Here is a 15,193-nt window from a genome sequence, read left to right on the forward strand (position 1 = left end):
GGGAGGCAAGGCTTTAGAAAGTTTAGCAGCTTTAGCCCTAGAAAAGGCCTTAATGGACATGGAAGCAGGGGGCCTAGCTGCCCCACGTGCAGGAGTAGAAATGTCCAAAGGAATGGTGTCTGACATTTCCTGAACACTGGTTTCGATAGGTAGTTCGGTAGCCGACTCAGCCGGGGCCTCCCAGGCTGCGGTGGTCGGTTGAAAGGTTTCCGAAGTAGGAATCTCCGAGGACTCTGTTTCAGCCGAAACAGACACTCGCGGTAGGCCTTACCGTGGTTTCAGCCGAAACCGGGGGCCGCGAGTGTCAGTCCTTTTCCTTCCGTTTTTTCACCAAATGCGAAGTCGGAGTCTCAGACGACATTTTATAAGCAAAACTGGCCCCGAAAAATTCCTCTGCAAACTCCGACCGACGTCTAAGAGTTCGTCGGTTGAAGGAAGCACAGGCTGAACAGGCCGATACGTCGTGGTCTGGGCCTAAGCAAGGAAGGCAGTAGGAATGGAAATCCTTATGAGGTATTTGTTTCCCACAAGTTAAACAATTATTTACTTTGACATCGGCTGAGGCAAAAGAGTCCCCAACGGGGTACTTAGCTTTTTTCGAAGTCTTCGGTAGCTGAATTCAGTGGATCTGACCGACCGGCACTTGCGAACAGCTTCTGCTTCGGGCACCACGCGGCAAGAAAGAATGAGGAAAATGGCGTCGGCTGATGCTTTTATACCCCAGACGCTCTGACGTCGGGGAAAGTGCGACATCAGCCGAGGCCAGACCCAGACTTTGGAATCCGGCCGACCGAAGGGCTGCCTGAGGCAGGACAACCCATATGTTATGACTGCAGATGCATCCTTGAAGGACATCCCTGTAATATCTGTCTGGCTTACTAGGAGCCGGAGGCAGGGAATCAGGAGCCATGCTTGATTCAGAGAACTCATCAACAATGTCTAATACAGGAGGTATTGACAAAGGCCTATGCTGAGGAAGAAGAAAATTCCTAAGCCTCTTTTTTGATTCAGAGAAGTCCTAACTCTCCCAGTGAAAATGTTCCCTTAAAGTATGCAAAGTCTCTCCAAAAGGGTTATCCTCAGGAGGAGATGCAGATGGGATGGATTCCAATGCATCAGAATCCTCATAAGTTGGAATAGAAAATTCCTGATCAGAAGAGGAATCAGAAGAAATGGAAACCTGATCTGAAGATTCATAATCAGTGCCTTGCCTAGGCCTCTTAGCAGGGGGGGGGGGGGTCCTGATCAAGGTAATTAAATCCTCAGCCATTTTGATCAATTGTTTTTTAGCCATAGGGGCCTGAGCATGTGGCTCATGCATCAGTTTTTTTTAGACATAGTAGTTTTTGACCTTGTTTTTGTTGATGGTGTTGGTTTAATATAAAAATGTTGAGGCTTGAAAACACCCTCCGAAGCTGGTGCCTGCTCAGCGGCTCCAGACCCATCCAAGGGAGAGACATCTGTGGGTTCAATACTTGGCAAATCTCGCGGCATACCAGACTCAGAATGGGTCTCAGTAGAGGCCTGCAACTCAAAAGTAGCGGGTATCAGGGGCTGCGAACCGGCTACTGGCTTAGAAGCTTCGTCGGTTTTGGACCTCGACAGTCTGTTTTTTTCCTTGCGTTTTTTGTGAACTCCGGTAATCGGATTGCTAACAGACATTTCAGGGTGGTTAAATCTTGAACCAAAATATTTAGAAGCAAAAATATACCGGCGCTTAATAGTGCATTGGTTAAATTTAGCACAAAACCAACAGCAAGGGACGCTGTGATCAGGGCCTAGGCAAGGAATGTAGTACAAATGAAAATCCTTATGAGTATTTGCTTCCCACAAGTAATGCAATTAACTTTTACTGACATCGGTAAGGAGCAAGAAAAAGTTTCCCCAATGGGGTAATTTAGCTTTAGTTTGAAGACTTAGGTTTTGAAAATCGAAAAAGAAAATTTCAGGAGTCGGCTGACCGGCACTTGTGAACTGCTTCTGCTTCGGGCACTGCACGGCAAGAAAGACAGCTTAAAATGGCTTCGGCTGCATGTTTTATACCCCCGACGACCTGACTTCAAGGAAGAGGAAACAGCAACTGATGCAGGACCCAAGACTTTATTCAGACCGACTGAGGGCAACCTGCCTGCAGATTACCCGAATGTAATGACTGCAACAGTGAAACACGAAGATCAAGTGCTGAGCTCAAAGAAACAGATTTGAGTGCTAAAACTAAAAAACTGGCTAGTTCTAAGGGAAAATTTGAAGAGACAACTTTATGGTGCCGGAAATAGTTTAACCCTACTATAGCAGCGATGCATAAAGTGTATTTTTTTTTTTTTTTTTTAATTTAACAGTAGCAAATGAGCAAACTGATTTAAACAAATAAACAAATAAAAAGCTAAAAACTGAGCCCTGTTCCAGCAATCTTCGATCAGACAGGTTCTAGCCTTCTTCAAAAAAAGATGGTCTGGATTAGTGCTCAAGTTATACATGCAAAGCTAGGTAGGTGGTAATGCTTTGTAAAGGTATGGACAGAGGTCCAGGTGGCCGCTTCCAAGATGTCCCTGGTAGGTACACCCCTGAGAAAGGCAGTAGAAGTGGAGGTTGCCCTAGTTGAGCGGGTACAGATTGACAGACTGGTTTCCTATGTAGTCTGTAGCAGAAGTGGATACATTGTGAAATCCATTTGGAAATGGTTTGTTTGGAAATGGGCTTCCCCTCTGCACCTGGGGCAAAGCTTACAAAAAGCTGGTCAGTTTTTCTGAATGGCTTAATGCGGTCCAGATGGTATCAGAGTTGTCTGTGCACATCGGAGTGTAGAATTCTTTCCTCCTTGTTTTGCGGGTTGGGAAAGGTGTATGGCCTGGATAAGGGTCACATCAGATACAACCTTGGGCATAAAAGAGGAATTAGTCATCAGGGGGGCTTCTGCATAGAAAATTATGAAGGGCTCAACAGCCAGGAGAGCTTGAAGTTGAGACCCTTCTGGCTGAGGTGATAGCTAGCAGGAAGGCAGTCTTCCAGCAGAGGTATTTCAATTCTGTTGAAGCGGCAGGTTCAAAAGGAGGTAGTTTCTCTTCCACATAATTCAGGTCCCAGGATGGAGTAGGTGGTCTTCTGGGAGGGCTGATAGAAGCCTCTCTGAGGAACTGCTTAATCAAAGGATGAGAGAACAGGGGTGGATCTGAATCATAATGGGCAGAGATAGCAGAGGCATGGATTTTAAGAGGAGAAGCCACTATTGAGCAACTCTGCTAAGTAATGCAGAATGAGATAGATGGAAGGTTGGGAGGTACTGCTTCCTTTTGATTGTTTCCAGGAGCAGAATATTTTCCATTTTCCTGCATAAGATTTTCTTGTGCTGGGCCTTCTGGCCTCTGTGATGATGTTGAGGACCTGTTTGCTTAACAGACTTCTTGTTAGTTTTTAGTGTACAAGCCATGCTGAAAGTGTAAGTCTGTAGGTCTGGGTGCAGTACCTTACCCCTCTCCTGGGTCAAGGGGTCTGACCTTAGGGGAAGCAGCTTTGGGCATTGTAATGTCAAACTGCATAGTAAGGAGTACCAATGCTGTCTGGGCCAGTATGGACCGATGAGGATGGCCTATGGTCTCTCCTCTTATTTTGATCAGAACCTTGGGAATGAGGGTCAGAGAAGGGTATGCGCACACAAAAATGGAGTTCCAGAGCAAGGTCAAGGCATCAACCTTCCATGCTAGGAGATGATACTCCTTGGTACAAAACATCTGCAGCTGGTGGTTTAAGTGAGAGGCAAAGATGTCCACCTCTGGGGTCCCCCACTCCTGGGTGATTTGCAGAAAGATCTCTCAGTGGAGCTGCCATTCGAGGTGGTCCAGTAAGTTTCTGCTTTGTTGGTCTGCCAGTGTATTGTTGATCCCTGGTAAGTATTGGGCAATTGGGTGAAGCCCCATGGAGGTGCCTGCAAGATTGGGTACCCCCCTGCTTGTTGATATACCACATTACTGTGGTGTTGACTGTTTAAAAAAGGAGGAGGCCTGGCCTGAGATGGGGTCGGAAAAAAGTCGTAAGCATTTTGCGCTGCCATCATTTCTTTCTGGATGATGTGCAAGTGAAGTGTCTGGGCAATCCAAAGGCCTTGGGTACACCTGCTAGATGAGCGTCCCAAGCTATGTCTGAGGTGTCGGTGGTGATGGTATGGCCGGAAGGGAGGCGGATGAAAGGAAGACCCTTGTTCATGGCACAGGCCTCTGCCCACCAGAAAAAAATCATCCCTTATGCAAGGGATCAGTGGGAGAGTGGTCTCTCGGGACTGGGTGCTGACACCAAACGTTAAATACCACTGAAGCTTTCTCATGCAAAGCCTGTTGAGAGGGATGAGAAGGATGCAAATGCTATGTATCCCAGGGCTTGCAGGAACTTCCTCGCAGTGAGGTGACTTATGGAAGCCAGCTGGGTGAAAGAGTGGCAGGAACCTCTGCTTTTTTGGTGATAGGAAGGCCATTAAGGTTGCTGTGTCTAGCACAGCTCCCAGGAAAACAATCTTCCTGGTGGGGTTTTGCTTTGATTATTTCCTCATTGATGGTGAAGCCTAGGGTAGTTAAGAGTTCTTTGACAGAGAAGCTCCTGGAGCAACTTTTCTTTGCGGTTCGCCTGAATGAGGCGATCGTCCAGGTAAGGGTAACTCTGTGTATTTCTTTGTCTGCAGAATGCTACAGCCGGAGCCAAACATTTGGTGAATACTCTGGGAGCAGTAGATAAGCCAAAGGGCAGCGCAGAGAACTGAAAGTGCTGGTAGCCTGTTCCGAAATGCAGGAATTTTTTTGCACGATTCATGGATGGGGATGTGGAGGTAGGCATCTTTTAGGACTAGTGAGACTAGCCAGGCATTTTGTGTGAGCATAGGCAGGAGCTGCTGCAAGGTTAGCATTTTGAATCTGGGGACCACCAATGAGGTCTTCAGTTTTGATAGATTCCAAGATGGGGTGCCAAGAGCCCTCTTTTCTGGGAACAACGAATAGTCTGGTGTAAAAAAACTTTCCTGTTTGATCCAGAGGGGCAGGTTCTACTGCTCCCTGGGATATTAGTGTTACCTGTTTTAATGCCTCTGCTCACTGGTTGGTTGGGGGGGGGGGGGTTTGGGTACCCTCTTGGAATAGGGAGTTCGCTGAAGGAGAATCTGCATCTCTGAGAAATTTTAATACCCACTGGTCCTTGGTTAGAGAGACCCAATTGTCCTTCAAGATTGTAAGCCTTCCTCCTCGTTTTAGATGAGTGAAAGGAGAACAGAGGGGGGAGGGAGAGTCATTGTGTTTACCATAGAAGCTTGACTTAGAACTCCCTGCCTTAGAAGCGGACGTGGTCCATTGTTTGCTTCTTTGCTGGCCCGGGGATAGGGGCCTGGATGTCCTGTCCCTGCGGGGCTTACTTTGCCCCAGTCTGCTGGGTGCAAGAAAGGCCCAGTGCTTAGAGGGGAAGTTCGCGCTGAATCTGGGAGGTTGAACGTGAAAGAAATCTTTTACCATTTGCAAAGATTTTGCTTTGTCTTCCATCTTTAAGCACCTCTTCTGCTTCTTCCCCAAACAGGCGTTCCTTATCTAGGGGTGCATCAATAAGTTTAGACTAGACATGATCAGGTTGTTTCAGCCATGCACGTCTTCTAATAACAGACCTTGTCACTGCTGCCCTGCTAGAGGCTTCTAGGGCATCATATCCACATTGTAATGAGTGCTTGGCCATTTGACAAGCAGAGTGTAGTAATTCTGCCAGCTCCTTTGAGTTGGCACCGTCAGGAGAGGTAGCAATCTTCTGTTTTAATTGTTCCAAAGTGTGTTATTTTAACATACGGAACTGACAACTGAGTGCTCGGACAGCTAAGGTTGCAGAGCTATATACTTTTTTGCTCCAACTGTCCAGCGCTCTGGAGTCTTTATCAGAAGAAAAAGTATTCTTGGCAGAACTAGTCTCATCTCCCCTTTGGGTCCCTGTGTTATGACCTCAGGTCTGCAGCAGGGTTCTTGTACAGGTATTTGTGAGAATCCGGTACTTTGTACTACCTGTCAGGTTTAGCTGGAGCAGGAGGCAGGGCATCAGGGGCTAAACTGGATTCAAGGAAATCTTTATCCACCACTTCTAGAATAGGTGGGATGGCAGGGGTCTGGTGCTGGGGCAGGTCCAGAAACTGTTTCTTTGACTCTGGGTAGCCCTGAGATTCCCACTGAAAATGCTCCCTGAGGGAGTGAAGGGTTTCCCTGAAGGAGAGGTCCTCTGGAGGTGAGGCAGAGGGGATGAATTCCTCTGCATCTGAATCCTAAAACAGTGGAGGGCTGCTGTTCCTCTTCAAAGGCAGAATAATCAGATTGCTCAGACTCTTGGTCTGACAATTTCTGCAGAAGGAAGCCTTTTCCCTTTTGGAGTGCAGGCCTGAGTACCTCGGATAAGGGAGATGAGATCCTCCACCATTTTAAGTATTTGAACTTGAAGTGAGGGAGCAGTTGCAAGATGGTGGCTAGAAGCAGATTTTCTAGGAGTGGCCTGGCTTTGAGACCTGAGAGAATCAGCCGGTTTCTGAGAAACCGTAGTCGGAAGAGAAGATGCCGTTTCTTGTCAAGAATCGGTAGTGAGAACAGCCTCCGCGGAAGCCAGTGCCTGCGTCTTGGCTCTGGACATAACCGAGGCAGACACAGCCAAAGGCTCAGAAGAGGAAGTGTATTTCTGCGGCATTCCTGACTCTGAAAGGGTCTTGGCAGAGGCCAGCGTAGAAAGCGAGTCGGGCGGCTGCGAAAGCTCCTCACTGAATTCTGGAGAACTATTTGCTTAGCGGTAGCCGCAGAAGGCTTAGCCTTGTGTGGCCTGTCTCTACGTTTTTTCGGAATGTCAGTGGATTGCTAGCCAACAGACGCAACATCAGAATTCAAAAATGGAATACAAAAATAATTGTCTACAAAAAGAGCTCTATGGCGAATGGTTCTCATATTAAAGAGGGCACAGAATCAGCAACGAGGGACGTCATGGTCTGGGCCTAAACAAGTGATGCATTAAGAATGAAAGTCTCTGTGTGGGATCTACTTTCCACAGGTGAGAATTCTTAACTTTTTCGGAAATCAAAGCAAGAAAAAAGGGTCCCCAACAGGGTACTTGGCTTTGGACGTTTTCTGCTGAAATTCAACTTCTGGTAGCGACCGACCGGCACTCGTGCAAACTGCTTCTGCTACGGGCTCCACAGCAAGCAAGATTAATGTAATGACATCGGCTGTCTTGCTTTATAGCACTGACAACCTGACGTCAGACTACAGGTGACTGCAGCCAATGCACAAAAACAGACTCTGGTATTCGGGCCGACCAAGGGCTACCACAGCAGGAATAACCCACAGGTGATGACTGCAACAGTGAAAACACGAAGAACATTCAATGCTGCCTCGGCCAATAGGGAGTCACCAACAAGATTTGAGGCCGTTCCTTCTGACTTTTCAGCAGGAGACTCTGAATGAAAGGGAATGAGGGGAATGCAGGGGTGTACATCCTCTTCCAGGAAATTGAGAGCGCATCCACCTTCCAAGCCTCTGGGTGAGGTACCCTGGAAGAGAAGATAGTCAACTGTTTGTTCATGGGGGAGGCAAAGAGATCCACATCTGGGATACCCCATCAATGCACCTGGTCCAGAAACGCATCACTGTTCAGCATCCATTCGTGAGACCGGGTCATGCACCTGCTCAATGTATCTGCCATCACATTTTCTGAAGGGATACTAACAGCTTGGAAAAGGATACGTTTCTTCAATGCAATTTCCCAAGCCTGCAGTGCTAGTCTGCACAGGAGGTAGGACTCTGCCCCTCCCTGCTTGTTGATGTACCACAGCACATTGGTATTGTCTGTGTACCACCTCAGAGTGTCTGGTCAAAAGTGATCCTTGAAATTTTCCAAAGCCAATATCAGGGGGCTCATTTCCTTGATACTGATGTGCTCCTTTTGTTGTGTGGGTCAAAGTGTTCCTCACTCTCCAGTTTCCTACGGTTTGACCCCAGCCTGTGTCTGAGGCATCCGTGAAGAGATCCTGGTTGGGAGGCATGGGCTGTAGGGACAGGCCAGGATTTTTCTGTATCTGGGAGAGCTACCATTTGAGTTCTCTGGTCAGGCACGTCAGCATGGGAATCATGAATTCCAGAGGGTGCATGCGTTTCAAGATTGAACTTGGATACCAAAGGAACTTCTTCATGTGGAGCCTTGCCAGGGGGAGTAAGAGGACAGTTGAGGCGATAAACCCTAGGATTGAGGAATTCCCTGGGTGAGATGGCTTTGAGGGGGAGAACTCCCTCAAAATAAGATATGAGCATCACACAATCTTGTCTGGTGGTAGGCAAGCCATCATTCCCCTTGTCAGAATGCAACACCCTAGAAACACCTGATCATGGGAGGGTATCAGGGAGGATTTTTTTGGAGGTTTATGGCAAGTCCTAGACCCGATAGGAGGGAGATAGTGAAGCATAGGTGTTGTAGGCCTGTGGAACTTGAGGGGAGCCTGGATCAGGATGTGATCCAAGTAAGGGAAAAGCTGTATTCCCTTTGTTATGGCAAATGCCATGACTGGGCCAAACATTTTGTAAATACCCTTGGTGCTCTAGAAAGACCAAAGGGTAAAGCACAGAACTGTAACTGAGCAGAACCCACTGAGAAGCTGAGGTACCTCCTGAAAAGTGGGTGAATGGGGATGTGTAAGTAGGTGTTCTTTATGTCCAAAGACACTAGAAAAGCCTGAGGAAGGATCAGGGGTAGAAGATTAGGGAGAGAAAGCATCCTGAAGGAGGGGATTCTGAGGAAAGTGATTAGGTGGGATAGGTCCAGGATCGACCTCCAGGGGCCTTCCTTTCTGGGGACCAAGAAGAGTCTTGAATAAAATCCTATTCCTCTTGCCAAGGTGGGTACCTCCTGAATGGTTTCTTGAGCAAGAAGTTCTTACAGGATTGGTGGGATGAGAGGTATTTGGTCTTGGGATGGGTGAGTGATGCCTTTGGGGATGGGTCTGGGCTCCCAGGTCATGAAGTATCCCTGTGTTATGATGGAGAGGACCCAGGAATGCTGGATAACCTGCTTCCAAGCAGGAAGGGAGAGACGCATAGAAAGATGGGTATCTGGGTGAGGAGCCTGGTTAGTCACAGACTACCAGGTTTTCCAGAATGGGCTGTTTAGAGGGAGGGGTGGCGGAGGAAGGCCTAAGTGGGGCCTGTTTCCTGTGTTCCTTTCTGGGTTTTTTGTTTGAGGTCTCTTACCTGAAGCTCTCACAAATGAAGTTTTTGCTGGGTAATTCCTCTGGAAACAAGGCTCTGGAGAGAAAGGTATGTCTCAGTTCCTTCCCTTTGGTTTGGAGAGCTTTGAAGAGATTAGCAGCTGCTGCGCCAAACATGACATAACATCAGTATCAAGGAAATTTGAGTTTATAAATTCTAGGAACCTTTGGGCTAGGGTGTTGGAGCTAGAGTAATGCTCCCAGTCTATGTTTGGGTAGTTGAAGTCGCCCAATATAATGGTGTTTGGAGAGACCTTCATATTTTCCAGTGTTTTCAGGAAGGCCGAGTGGGGTTCCTGGGTTTGGGAGGGGTGGTCTGTAGCAGGCTATAAACTGGAAGGCAGTTTTACCCACTGTCAGTTGCACATGGATAGTCTCGGATGCTTCGTGCTGTGCCACCAACCTGAAGGCGTGGGTATCTGACGAATATTGATACTCCCCTTCCTTTTGTGGTTCGATCCAAGTTTTGGGGCCGAATAGAATTGTATGAGGTATAACCTGGTAGGGCTGGGGTGCTTTCGGGAGCCTTGAAGCAGGTTTCTGTTACTGCACAGATATTGATTTTCTCCATGCTAAGGAGAGTTTCGAGTGCGTGCATCTTGAGGTTTAGACTTCTGGCGTTGAGAAGCATTACTCAGCTTCTTATCCCTTGTGATACCCTATGGAGGTGGGTTTGTCTTTTGAGCCTTGCCTAAAAAAAGGCACTATGGGGGTAGCAAGAGCCTTTTCCAATATTTGAAAGCCCAGGGGTAACAGATGCAAGCCGTCCCTACCGAAGCTTCGCGGCTTGTCGAGCATGTTATCCCAGGCTGACAGGCACTGGATCCCCTTTGAATGACACCAATACTTAAGCCAATTGTTGAAATTGATCATCTTGTCTTCATGTTGTGGCATCATTCTTGGGGAGGGTAAGATGCTACCCGAGGTCAGGGTCACACCGGCCTGGGCTACAAGCTCAGAGAGCTCCTCTGTCTCTTTTCATGTAGTCCAGGGAGGTACGTCTCAGGTCATTCACACCAGCATGGACATTGAGTCATATTTGTACTTGCTTTGGAGTGACCGGAGTGCTTGTGTTATCTGGTGGATCCTAGCGCCAGACAGGCAGCTCACCGTGACCTTCTTGTTCAGCCTGGTGAGCAGGACGTCAGTGTGCCTGACGATAGAGTCAACTATTACAAGTGTATCAGGTGTGTTTTTAGCCTTAAAAGCTGTGACTGTTCGGCACACTGGCTTTGTGAACTATGTGTTGCATGTGTTTTGTTTTGGGGTAGCGGTTGCTTGGGTGTCTGCTTTGGAGGTCTCTGCTGCTTAAGCAGATATTTATTTAGAGCCTCCGAGTATGTTTTTGTGTGTTCAGAAAGTCTCAGAAATAAAGGGCCTAGGTTCCCCCTCAGCGACAGACTTGGATGCCTGAGTTTCCCTCTGGGACATTACCTCTGGCAAAGGAATAGATTCCTCCAGGCCTTCCACAGAAGGCAGCGCCGAGAACTCGGGCTCTGACTCAGTGTCTTCACTGGCCTCAACAGGTATGGCTGGAGTGGAGGTCACAGCAATCGGTTGAGGCCTGCTCTTTTTGGCCTTCTTGACTGGGGGGCTCTAACCAAGGGTTCTGACATGTGATCCATATGTGCAGCGAGATGTTTAAGTCTTTGGTTCTCAACTTACATATTCAAAGCTGCTAGACTGCTTCTAAGGGTTTTGGGAACAAAGCCCTGACAAATACTTTATATGGTCTGGTAGTGTTCTCAGCCCAGACAGAATAGGCAGACCTCATGCGAATCTTAATGTGGAATTTGCCTTCCACACCTACACCTGCTCTTCCTACCGGACATGAAACCCAAAGCAGTAGCAAGTAAAGATTAGAAAATCCCTATGGGGTACTTATCTGGAGTCAGATATAGAAACAGGCTTCTTCTGATGAAGCGATGACTGGAGCTGGTAGTCACGCAGGCGGCAGAAAGGTTCTGAACTGGATGTGTGCTGACATCAGCTTTATAACAGATGTCCACTTACAACAGTCAGTGAAGAGGCGCAGGACGTCATGCGCGCCCAAGCAGTAGCATTTAACTTTTTTATAACAGCCGGCCGTTCGACAGTTCCCAAGAGAAAACTCCCTAATGTCATGAATACAGCAGCATATGAATAGGACATCATTCCTTCTAAGGAAAAGACAAGGTGTCCGCATTCCAAGTCAGAGCCCTTCGAAATCTGGAACAGCATAGAGGAAGCTATCTGCTTAGAAGGGAGGTGAATGATCTACCCCAGGAATACTCCACCAATAGGCAACATCCAGGAACACACCTCTGTGAAGCATCTACTCATAAGACTGTGTTCTAGTCCTGCTTAAAGAGTCGGCCACAAGACTGTGCCCTGAAGAAATGCAAACTTGCTGAGGAGTTACATGAGACGGGATAGCTAGATCCCAGACCTGAAGAGCTAGTCTGCAAAGAAGTTAGGGACCTTGTGCTCCCCTGCTTGCTGACATACATCACTGTGGTATTGTCTGTGAAGACTGAGGGGCCCATGATGAAACAGGGAATGAAAGGCTCGCAGAGCAAACAGCAGAGCCCTCGTATCTTATGCAGATATGGTCTGACCTATAATGAGGTCAGAGTCCCTGACTTTTACGGGGGGGGGGGGGCCACAAGAAATCCCCCACCCCACATCTGATGCATCCGAGAACAGCTCCAGAGAGAATCAGACCCTAAAAGAGAAGCCCTGAATTAAGGCTTTTGACGAATCCACTTGAGTCAAGGAAGAAAAGAAACAGGGAACTCCAAGGGGTGGCAATGTTGGAACCCCACCAAGAAAGTTCACTGCTCTGTCTGGAAATAACATATACTTTTGCTGGCTCAGGAAGAAACTCACCTGTTGAGAGTCTAGACGTACTCCAGGGTACTCTAGATCTCCACCCGACACTGAGGGCACTGGAGTACACCCTAATGCCCCTGCATGAACACTTGACTGCCTGAATCAGTCATATAGGCAGGACTAGTAGTCATGGATGCTTCTGGTCCTGCACTAAGCTATATAACTGGTGGCAGAAATTCTGTAAAAATTCTGGGAGCAAAAGCCAGACCAAAGGGCAAGGAGGTAAACAGATATTGAAGAATTCCCTAAATAATACTGGCCAAGTCCTCTAAAAGCAGTAGTAAATATGACTGTACGCATCCTTGAGATCTAAAGTCAGTAGTAAGGTCAGAGAGCACAGCAGGAGCAAGAGGACTTCACATAGAGTCACCATTGCCACATCGAAGACCAGGACAATGCATCTAGCCCTGGCTCTAGAAAACAGAACAAGCAAACAAAATGCCAGCAAGCAGGATTCTAACCAAAGATAAAGGCTAAGCTGAGCGGAGAACATTACCAGGTTTGTGCTGGCCTATGTACCAATCTCTAAAATGACCAACTCAAGCCATTAGCTGAACAAGAAATAGAACAAACTGAAATATGAATAATGAACTGTTTACATTCTCAGAAAGGAAGTGGGTTCATAGTCCAGTCCCCATTCCCTGCAGCAAAATGCTGCTAAGCTGATTAATCTAGGTCCAGCTAATAAAATTAAGGTAGAAGGTAAAGAAAACAGAAATAAAATGCATTTAATGACAGAAAAGACTATTCTCCCACTACAAAGCGCTAGTTCTCCATAAAAAAAAAAGTAAGGGACAATGGACATCAAGCTTAACATGTTCGCCTAGTACGAAAATCCAATGAAGTGAAAAACAGGCAACTCACAGAAAAATAAACTACATGGAGTTAACAGCACATAATTTTGTATGATACACAGCCTACAGTAAACTAATACCAGACACTTATCTCATTCACCTACACTCATTACGACTTACCTAGCAGAAAAAGAGAAGGACCATAATACTCTGCATTGCTGATAACATGCTTCAATGAGGTAGGGAGTGAGCCATCCATTACTGAAAAAGATAAAAAATATTAAATATTTAAAAATTCCACATATTGCATTCACCACCAGACAACTCACAAGATCAAAGCCAATGTCAGTAGAATTTGTCAAACACTCTTCTCATACAAGGCTATGACACTAACCATAGTAGCTTACATGAAAATAAAGTTACACCAGCTTAAATATTCCACTTGAGCACTATGCCATCTTAGCCACCTCCCTCCAAAAAATACCAACATAACTTAAAATAGCTTATCTGTTGCAAACTCAATGTTTACCACATCTGAGGAATAAAGTAACCCTAAGAGTTTCGTCTCAGCACATGCACTATAACGGCACACGGATTCACAGCCACTGCTCTGCATTCCAAAACCCTATCATACCACAAGCCCCAACTTCCTCCATTACTACCAGCAATTAAAAGAGCACACATTTTTAAGCATACTATTTAAACACAAATTACAGAAGTTTTTTTTTTACTCAAAGATCAGCACATTGAAAAGGTTCACTTGTATGTCCAGAGGAACGTTTCAGTGCCTAAAAAGGTGCTACTGTAGCACATATTTACTATAAAACTGACTACTCACCTGGCTATACGAACACTGGCTCTAAATGACTGACACTGTTTGTGTCACCCTGACCACATGGACGAAAATGGGGAAAAAGTAGTTGTAGTGTGTGTTCTTGTGCTACAAAGCACTTCAACACTATCAAAAATAGAAAATGTCAACACCAAAGAAAAGCAGTGCTTCTGCTTGGTGTCTACCTCCACTTAACACTTTCACGGTTAACTTTTTAGTAGACACACCAGCAATAAGATGACTTGCATCTCATTAGCAGCAAATCTACTGACTGGAATGTATGCAAATGCAAAGAAACAAGCTTCACACAACAAGCTAGGAAATCAAAATCACCACAAAGCAGCGTATTTGCCAATTGCTTCCTCCACTGGGAAGGCATACAATGAATCTCAGGGAGAGAACCCAGTCCTATAATTCAGCCTTCCAACTAACACTCTTAAATGCAAAGACACATTAGAATGACAACAGCAACCAACCATTCCCCATCTCAGAGAGGAAAGGAGTACTTTCGGGACAGCTATATCGTTGCATACCACCACACACCAATGCACATCAACAACCTCCTCTAACCCTCTCCCCAATAAACACAGCTTCTCACATATCTCCCAGCTTTTCCCCCTATACCCTCCCATTCTATTCAGGCCACAAACTGGCATCCTCACCTCCTATGAAACCACACTTCACACTAGTACTCTCACCTAGGAATAAAAAACACTTCCCATGGTACACATTTCTCATTACCTATCTACTCAAATGTGGAGACATATATCCTAACCCTGGCCCAACCTCTAATCCTAGCCACAAGATAACCCCAAAGACTTGGAACACACTTGCAATTAACCTTAGAAGTTTATGTAATAAAATAGGCCCACTGCATGCCTGGATTGATCAAAATAAACCTGACATACTAGCCCTTACTGAAACATGGCTACATCACAATGTAAAAGACTCAAATAATACCGCCAAACTTTGCAATAATTAGAAGAGCTCGATCTAAAAAAAAAAAAAGGGGGGGGGATAGCACTTCTATATCCCTCTACAAAACATCACACCCTATACCAGTAATATACCCATCTTTTCCAATGCAGAGGTACTAATCTTTTTTGAACCTTAACATAGCAAAAAAAATTTGCATAATGGTAATGTATATCCCACCAGGTAATAATATACCAGTGTTGGAAAATATATCCTGAACATCCCAAACAATAAACCTTGAAGCAATCTTAGGAAACAAATACAGATTGGCAAACCATAGCTTCCGACTCCTGCACAAACAGCATAAATCTGTATGTTTATTCTCAGCTTATCAATGCTCCAACAAGATACAGCAAAGATCTTGCCTGCCAATCCACCTTAGACTGGATTCTAGTATCCCACCTTAATTACCCCTCTTCTGGTACACTGCCTAGCTCCCTGAGCGATCTACCAGCTTACTTCCTTAGAACAAACTCC

General features: G+C 46.2%; 1 protein-coding gene across 1 annotated transcript in view; it reads right to left on the reverse strand.

Moving 5' to 3' along the window:
• Positions 1-15,193, reverse strand: part of HUWE1 (HECT, UBA and WWE domain containing E3 ubiquitin protein ligase 1) — a gene marked incomplete in the record, with an annotated part of 5,008,559 nt that overhangs the window by 3,518,790 nt on the left and 1,474,576 nt on the right. The window contains 1 exon segment of the mRNA XM_044079288.1: positions 13,090-13,170. Within this exon segment, the coding sequence (XP_043935223.1) occupies positions 13,090-13,170 (81 nt within the window).

Source organism: Protopterus annectens, chromosome 8.part0 (genome assembly GCF_019279795.1).
Source record: "Protopterus annectens isolate FY-2018-M chromosome 8.part0, PAN1.0, whole genome shotgun sequence".
NCBI classification, from domain to species: Eukaryota; Metazoa; Chordata; order Ceratodontiformes; family Protopteridae; genus Protopterus; species Protopterus annectens.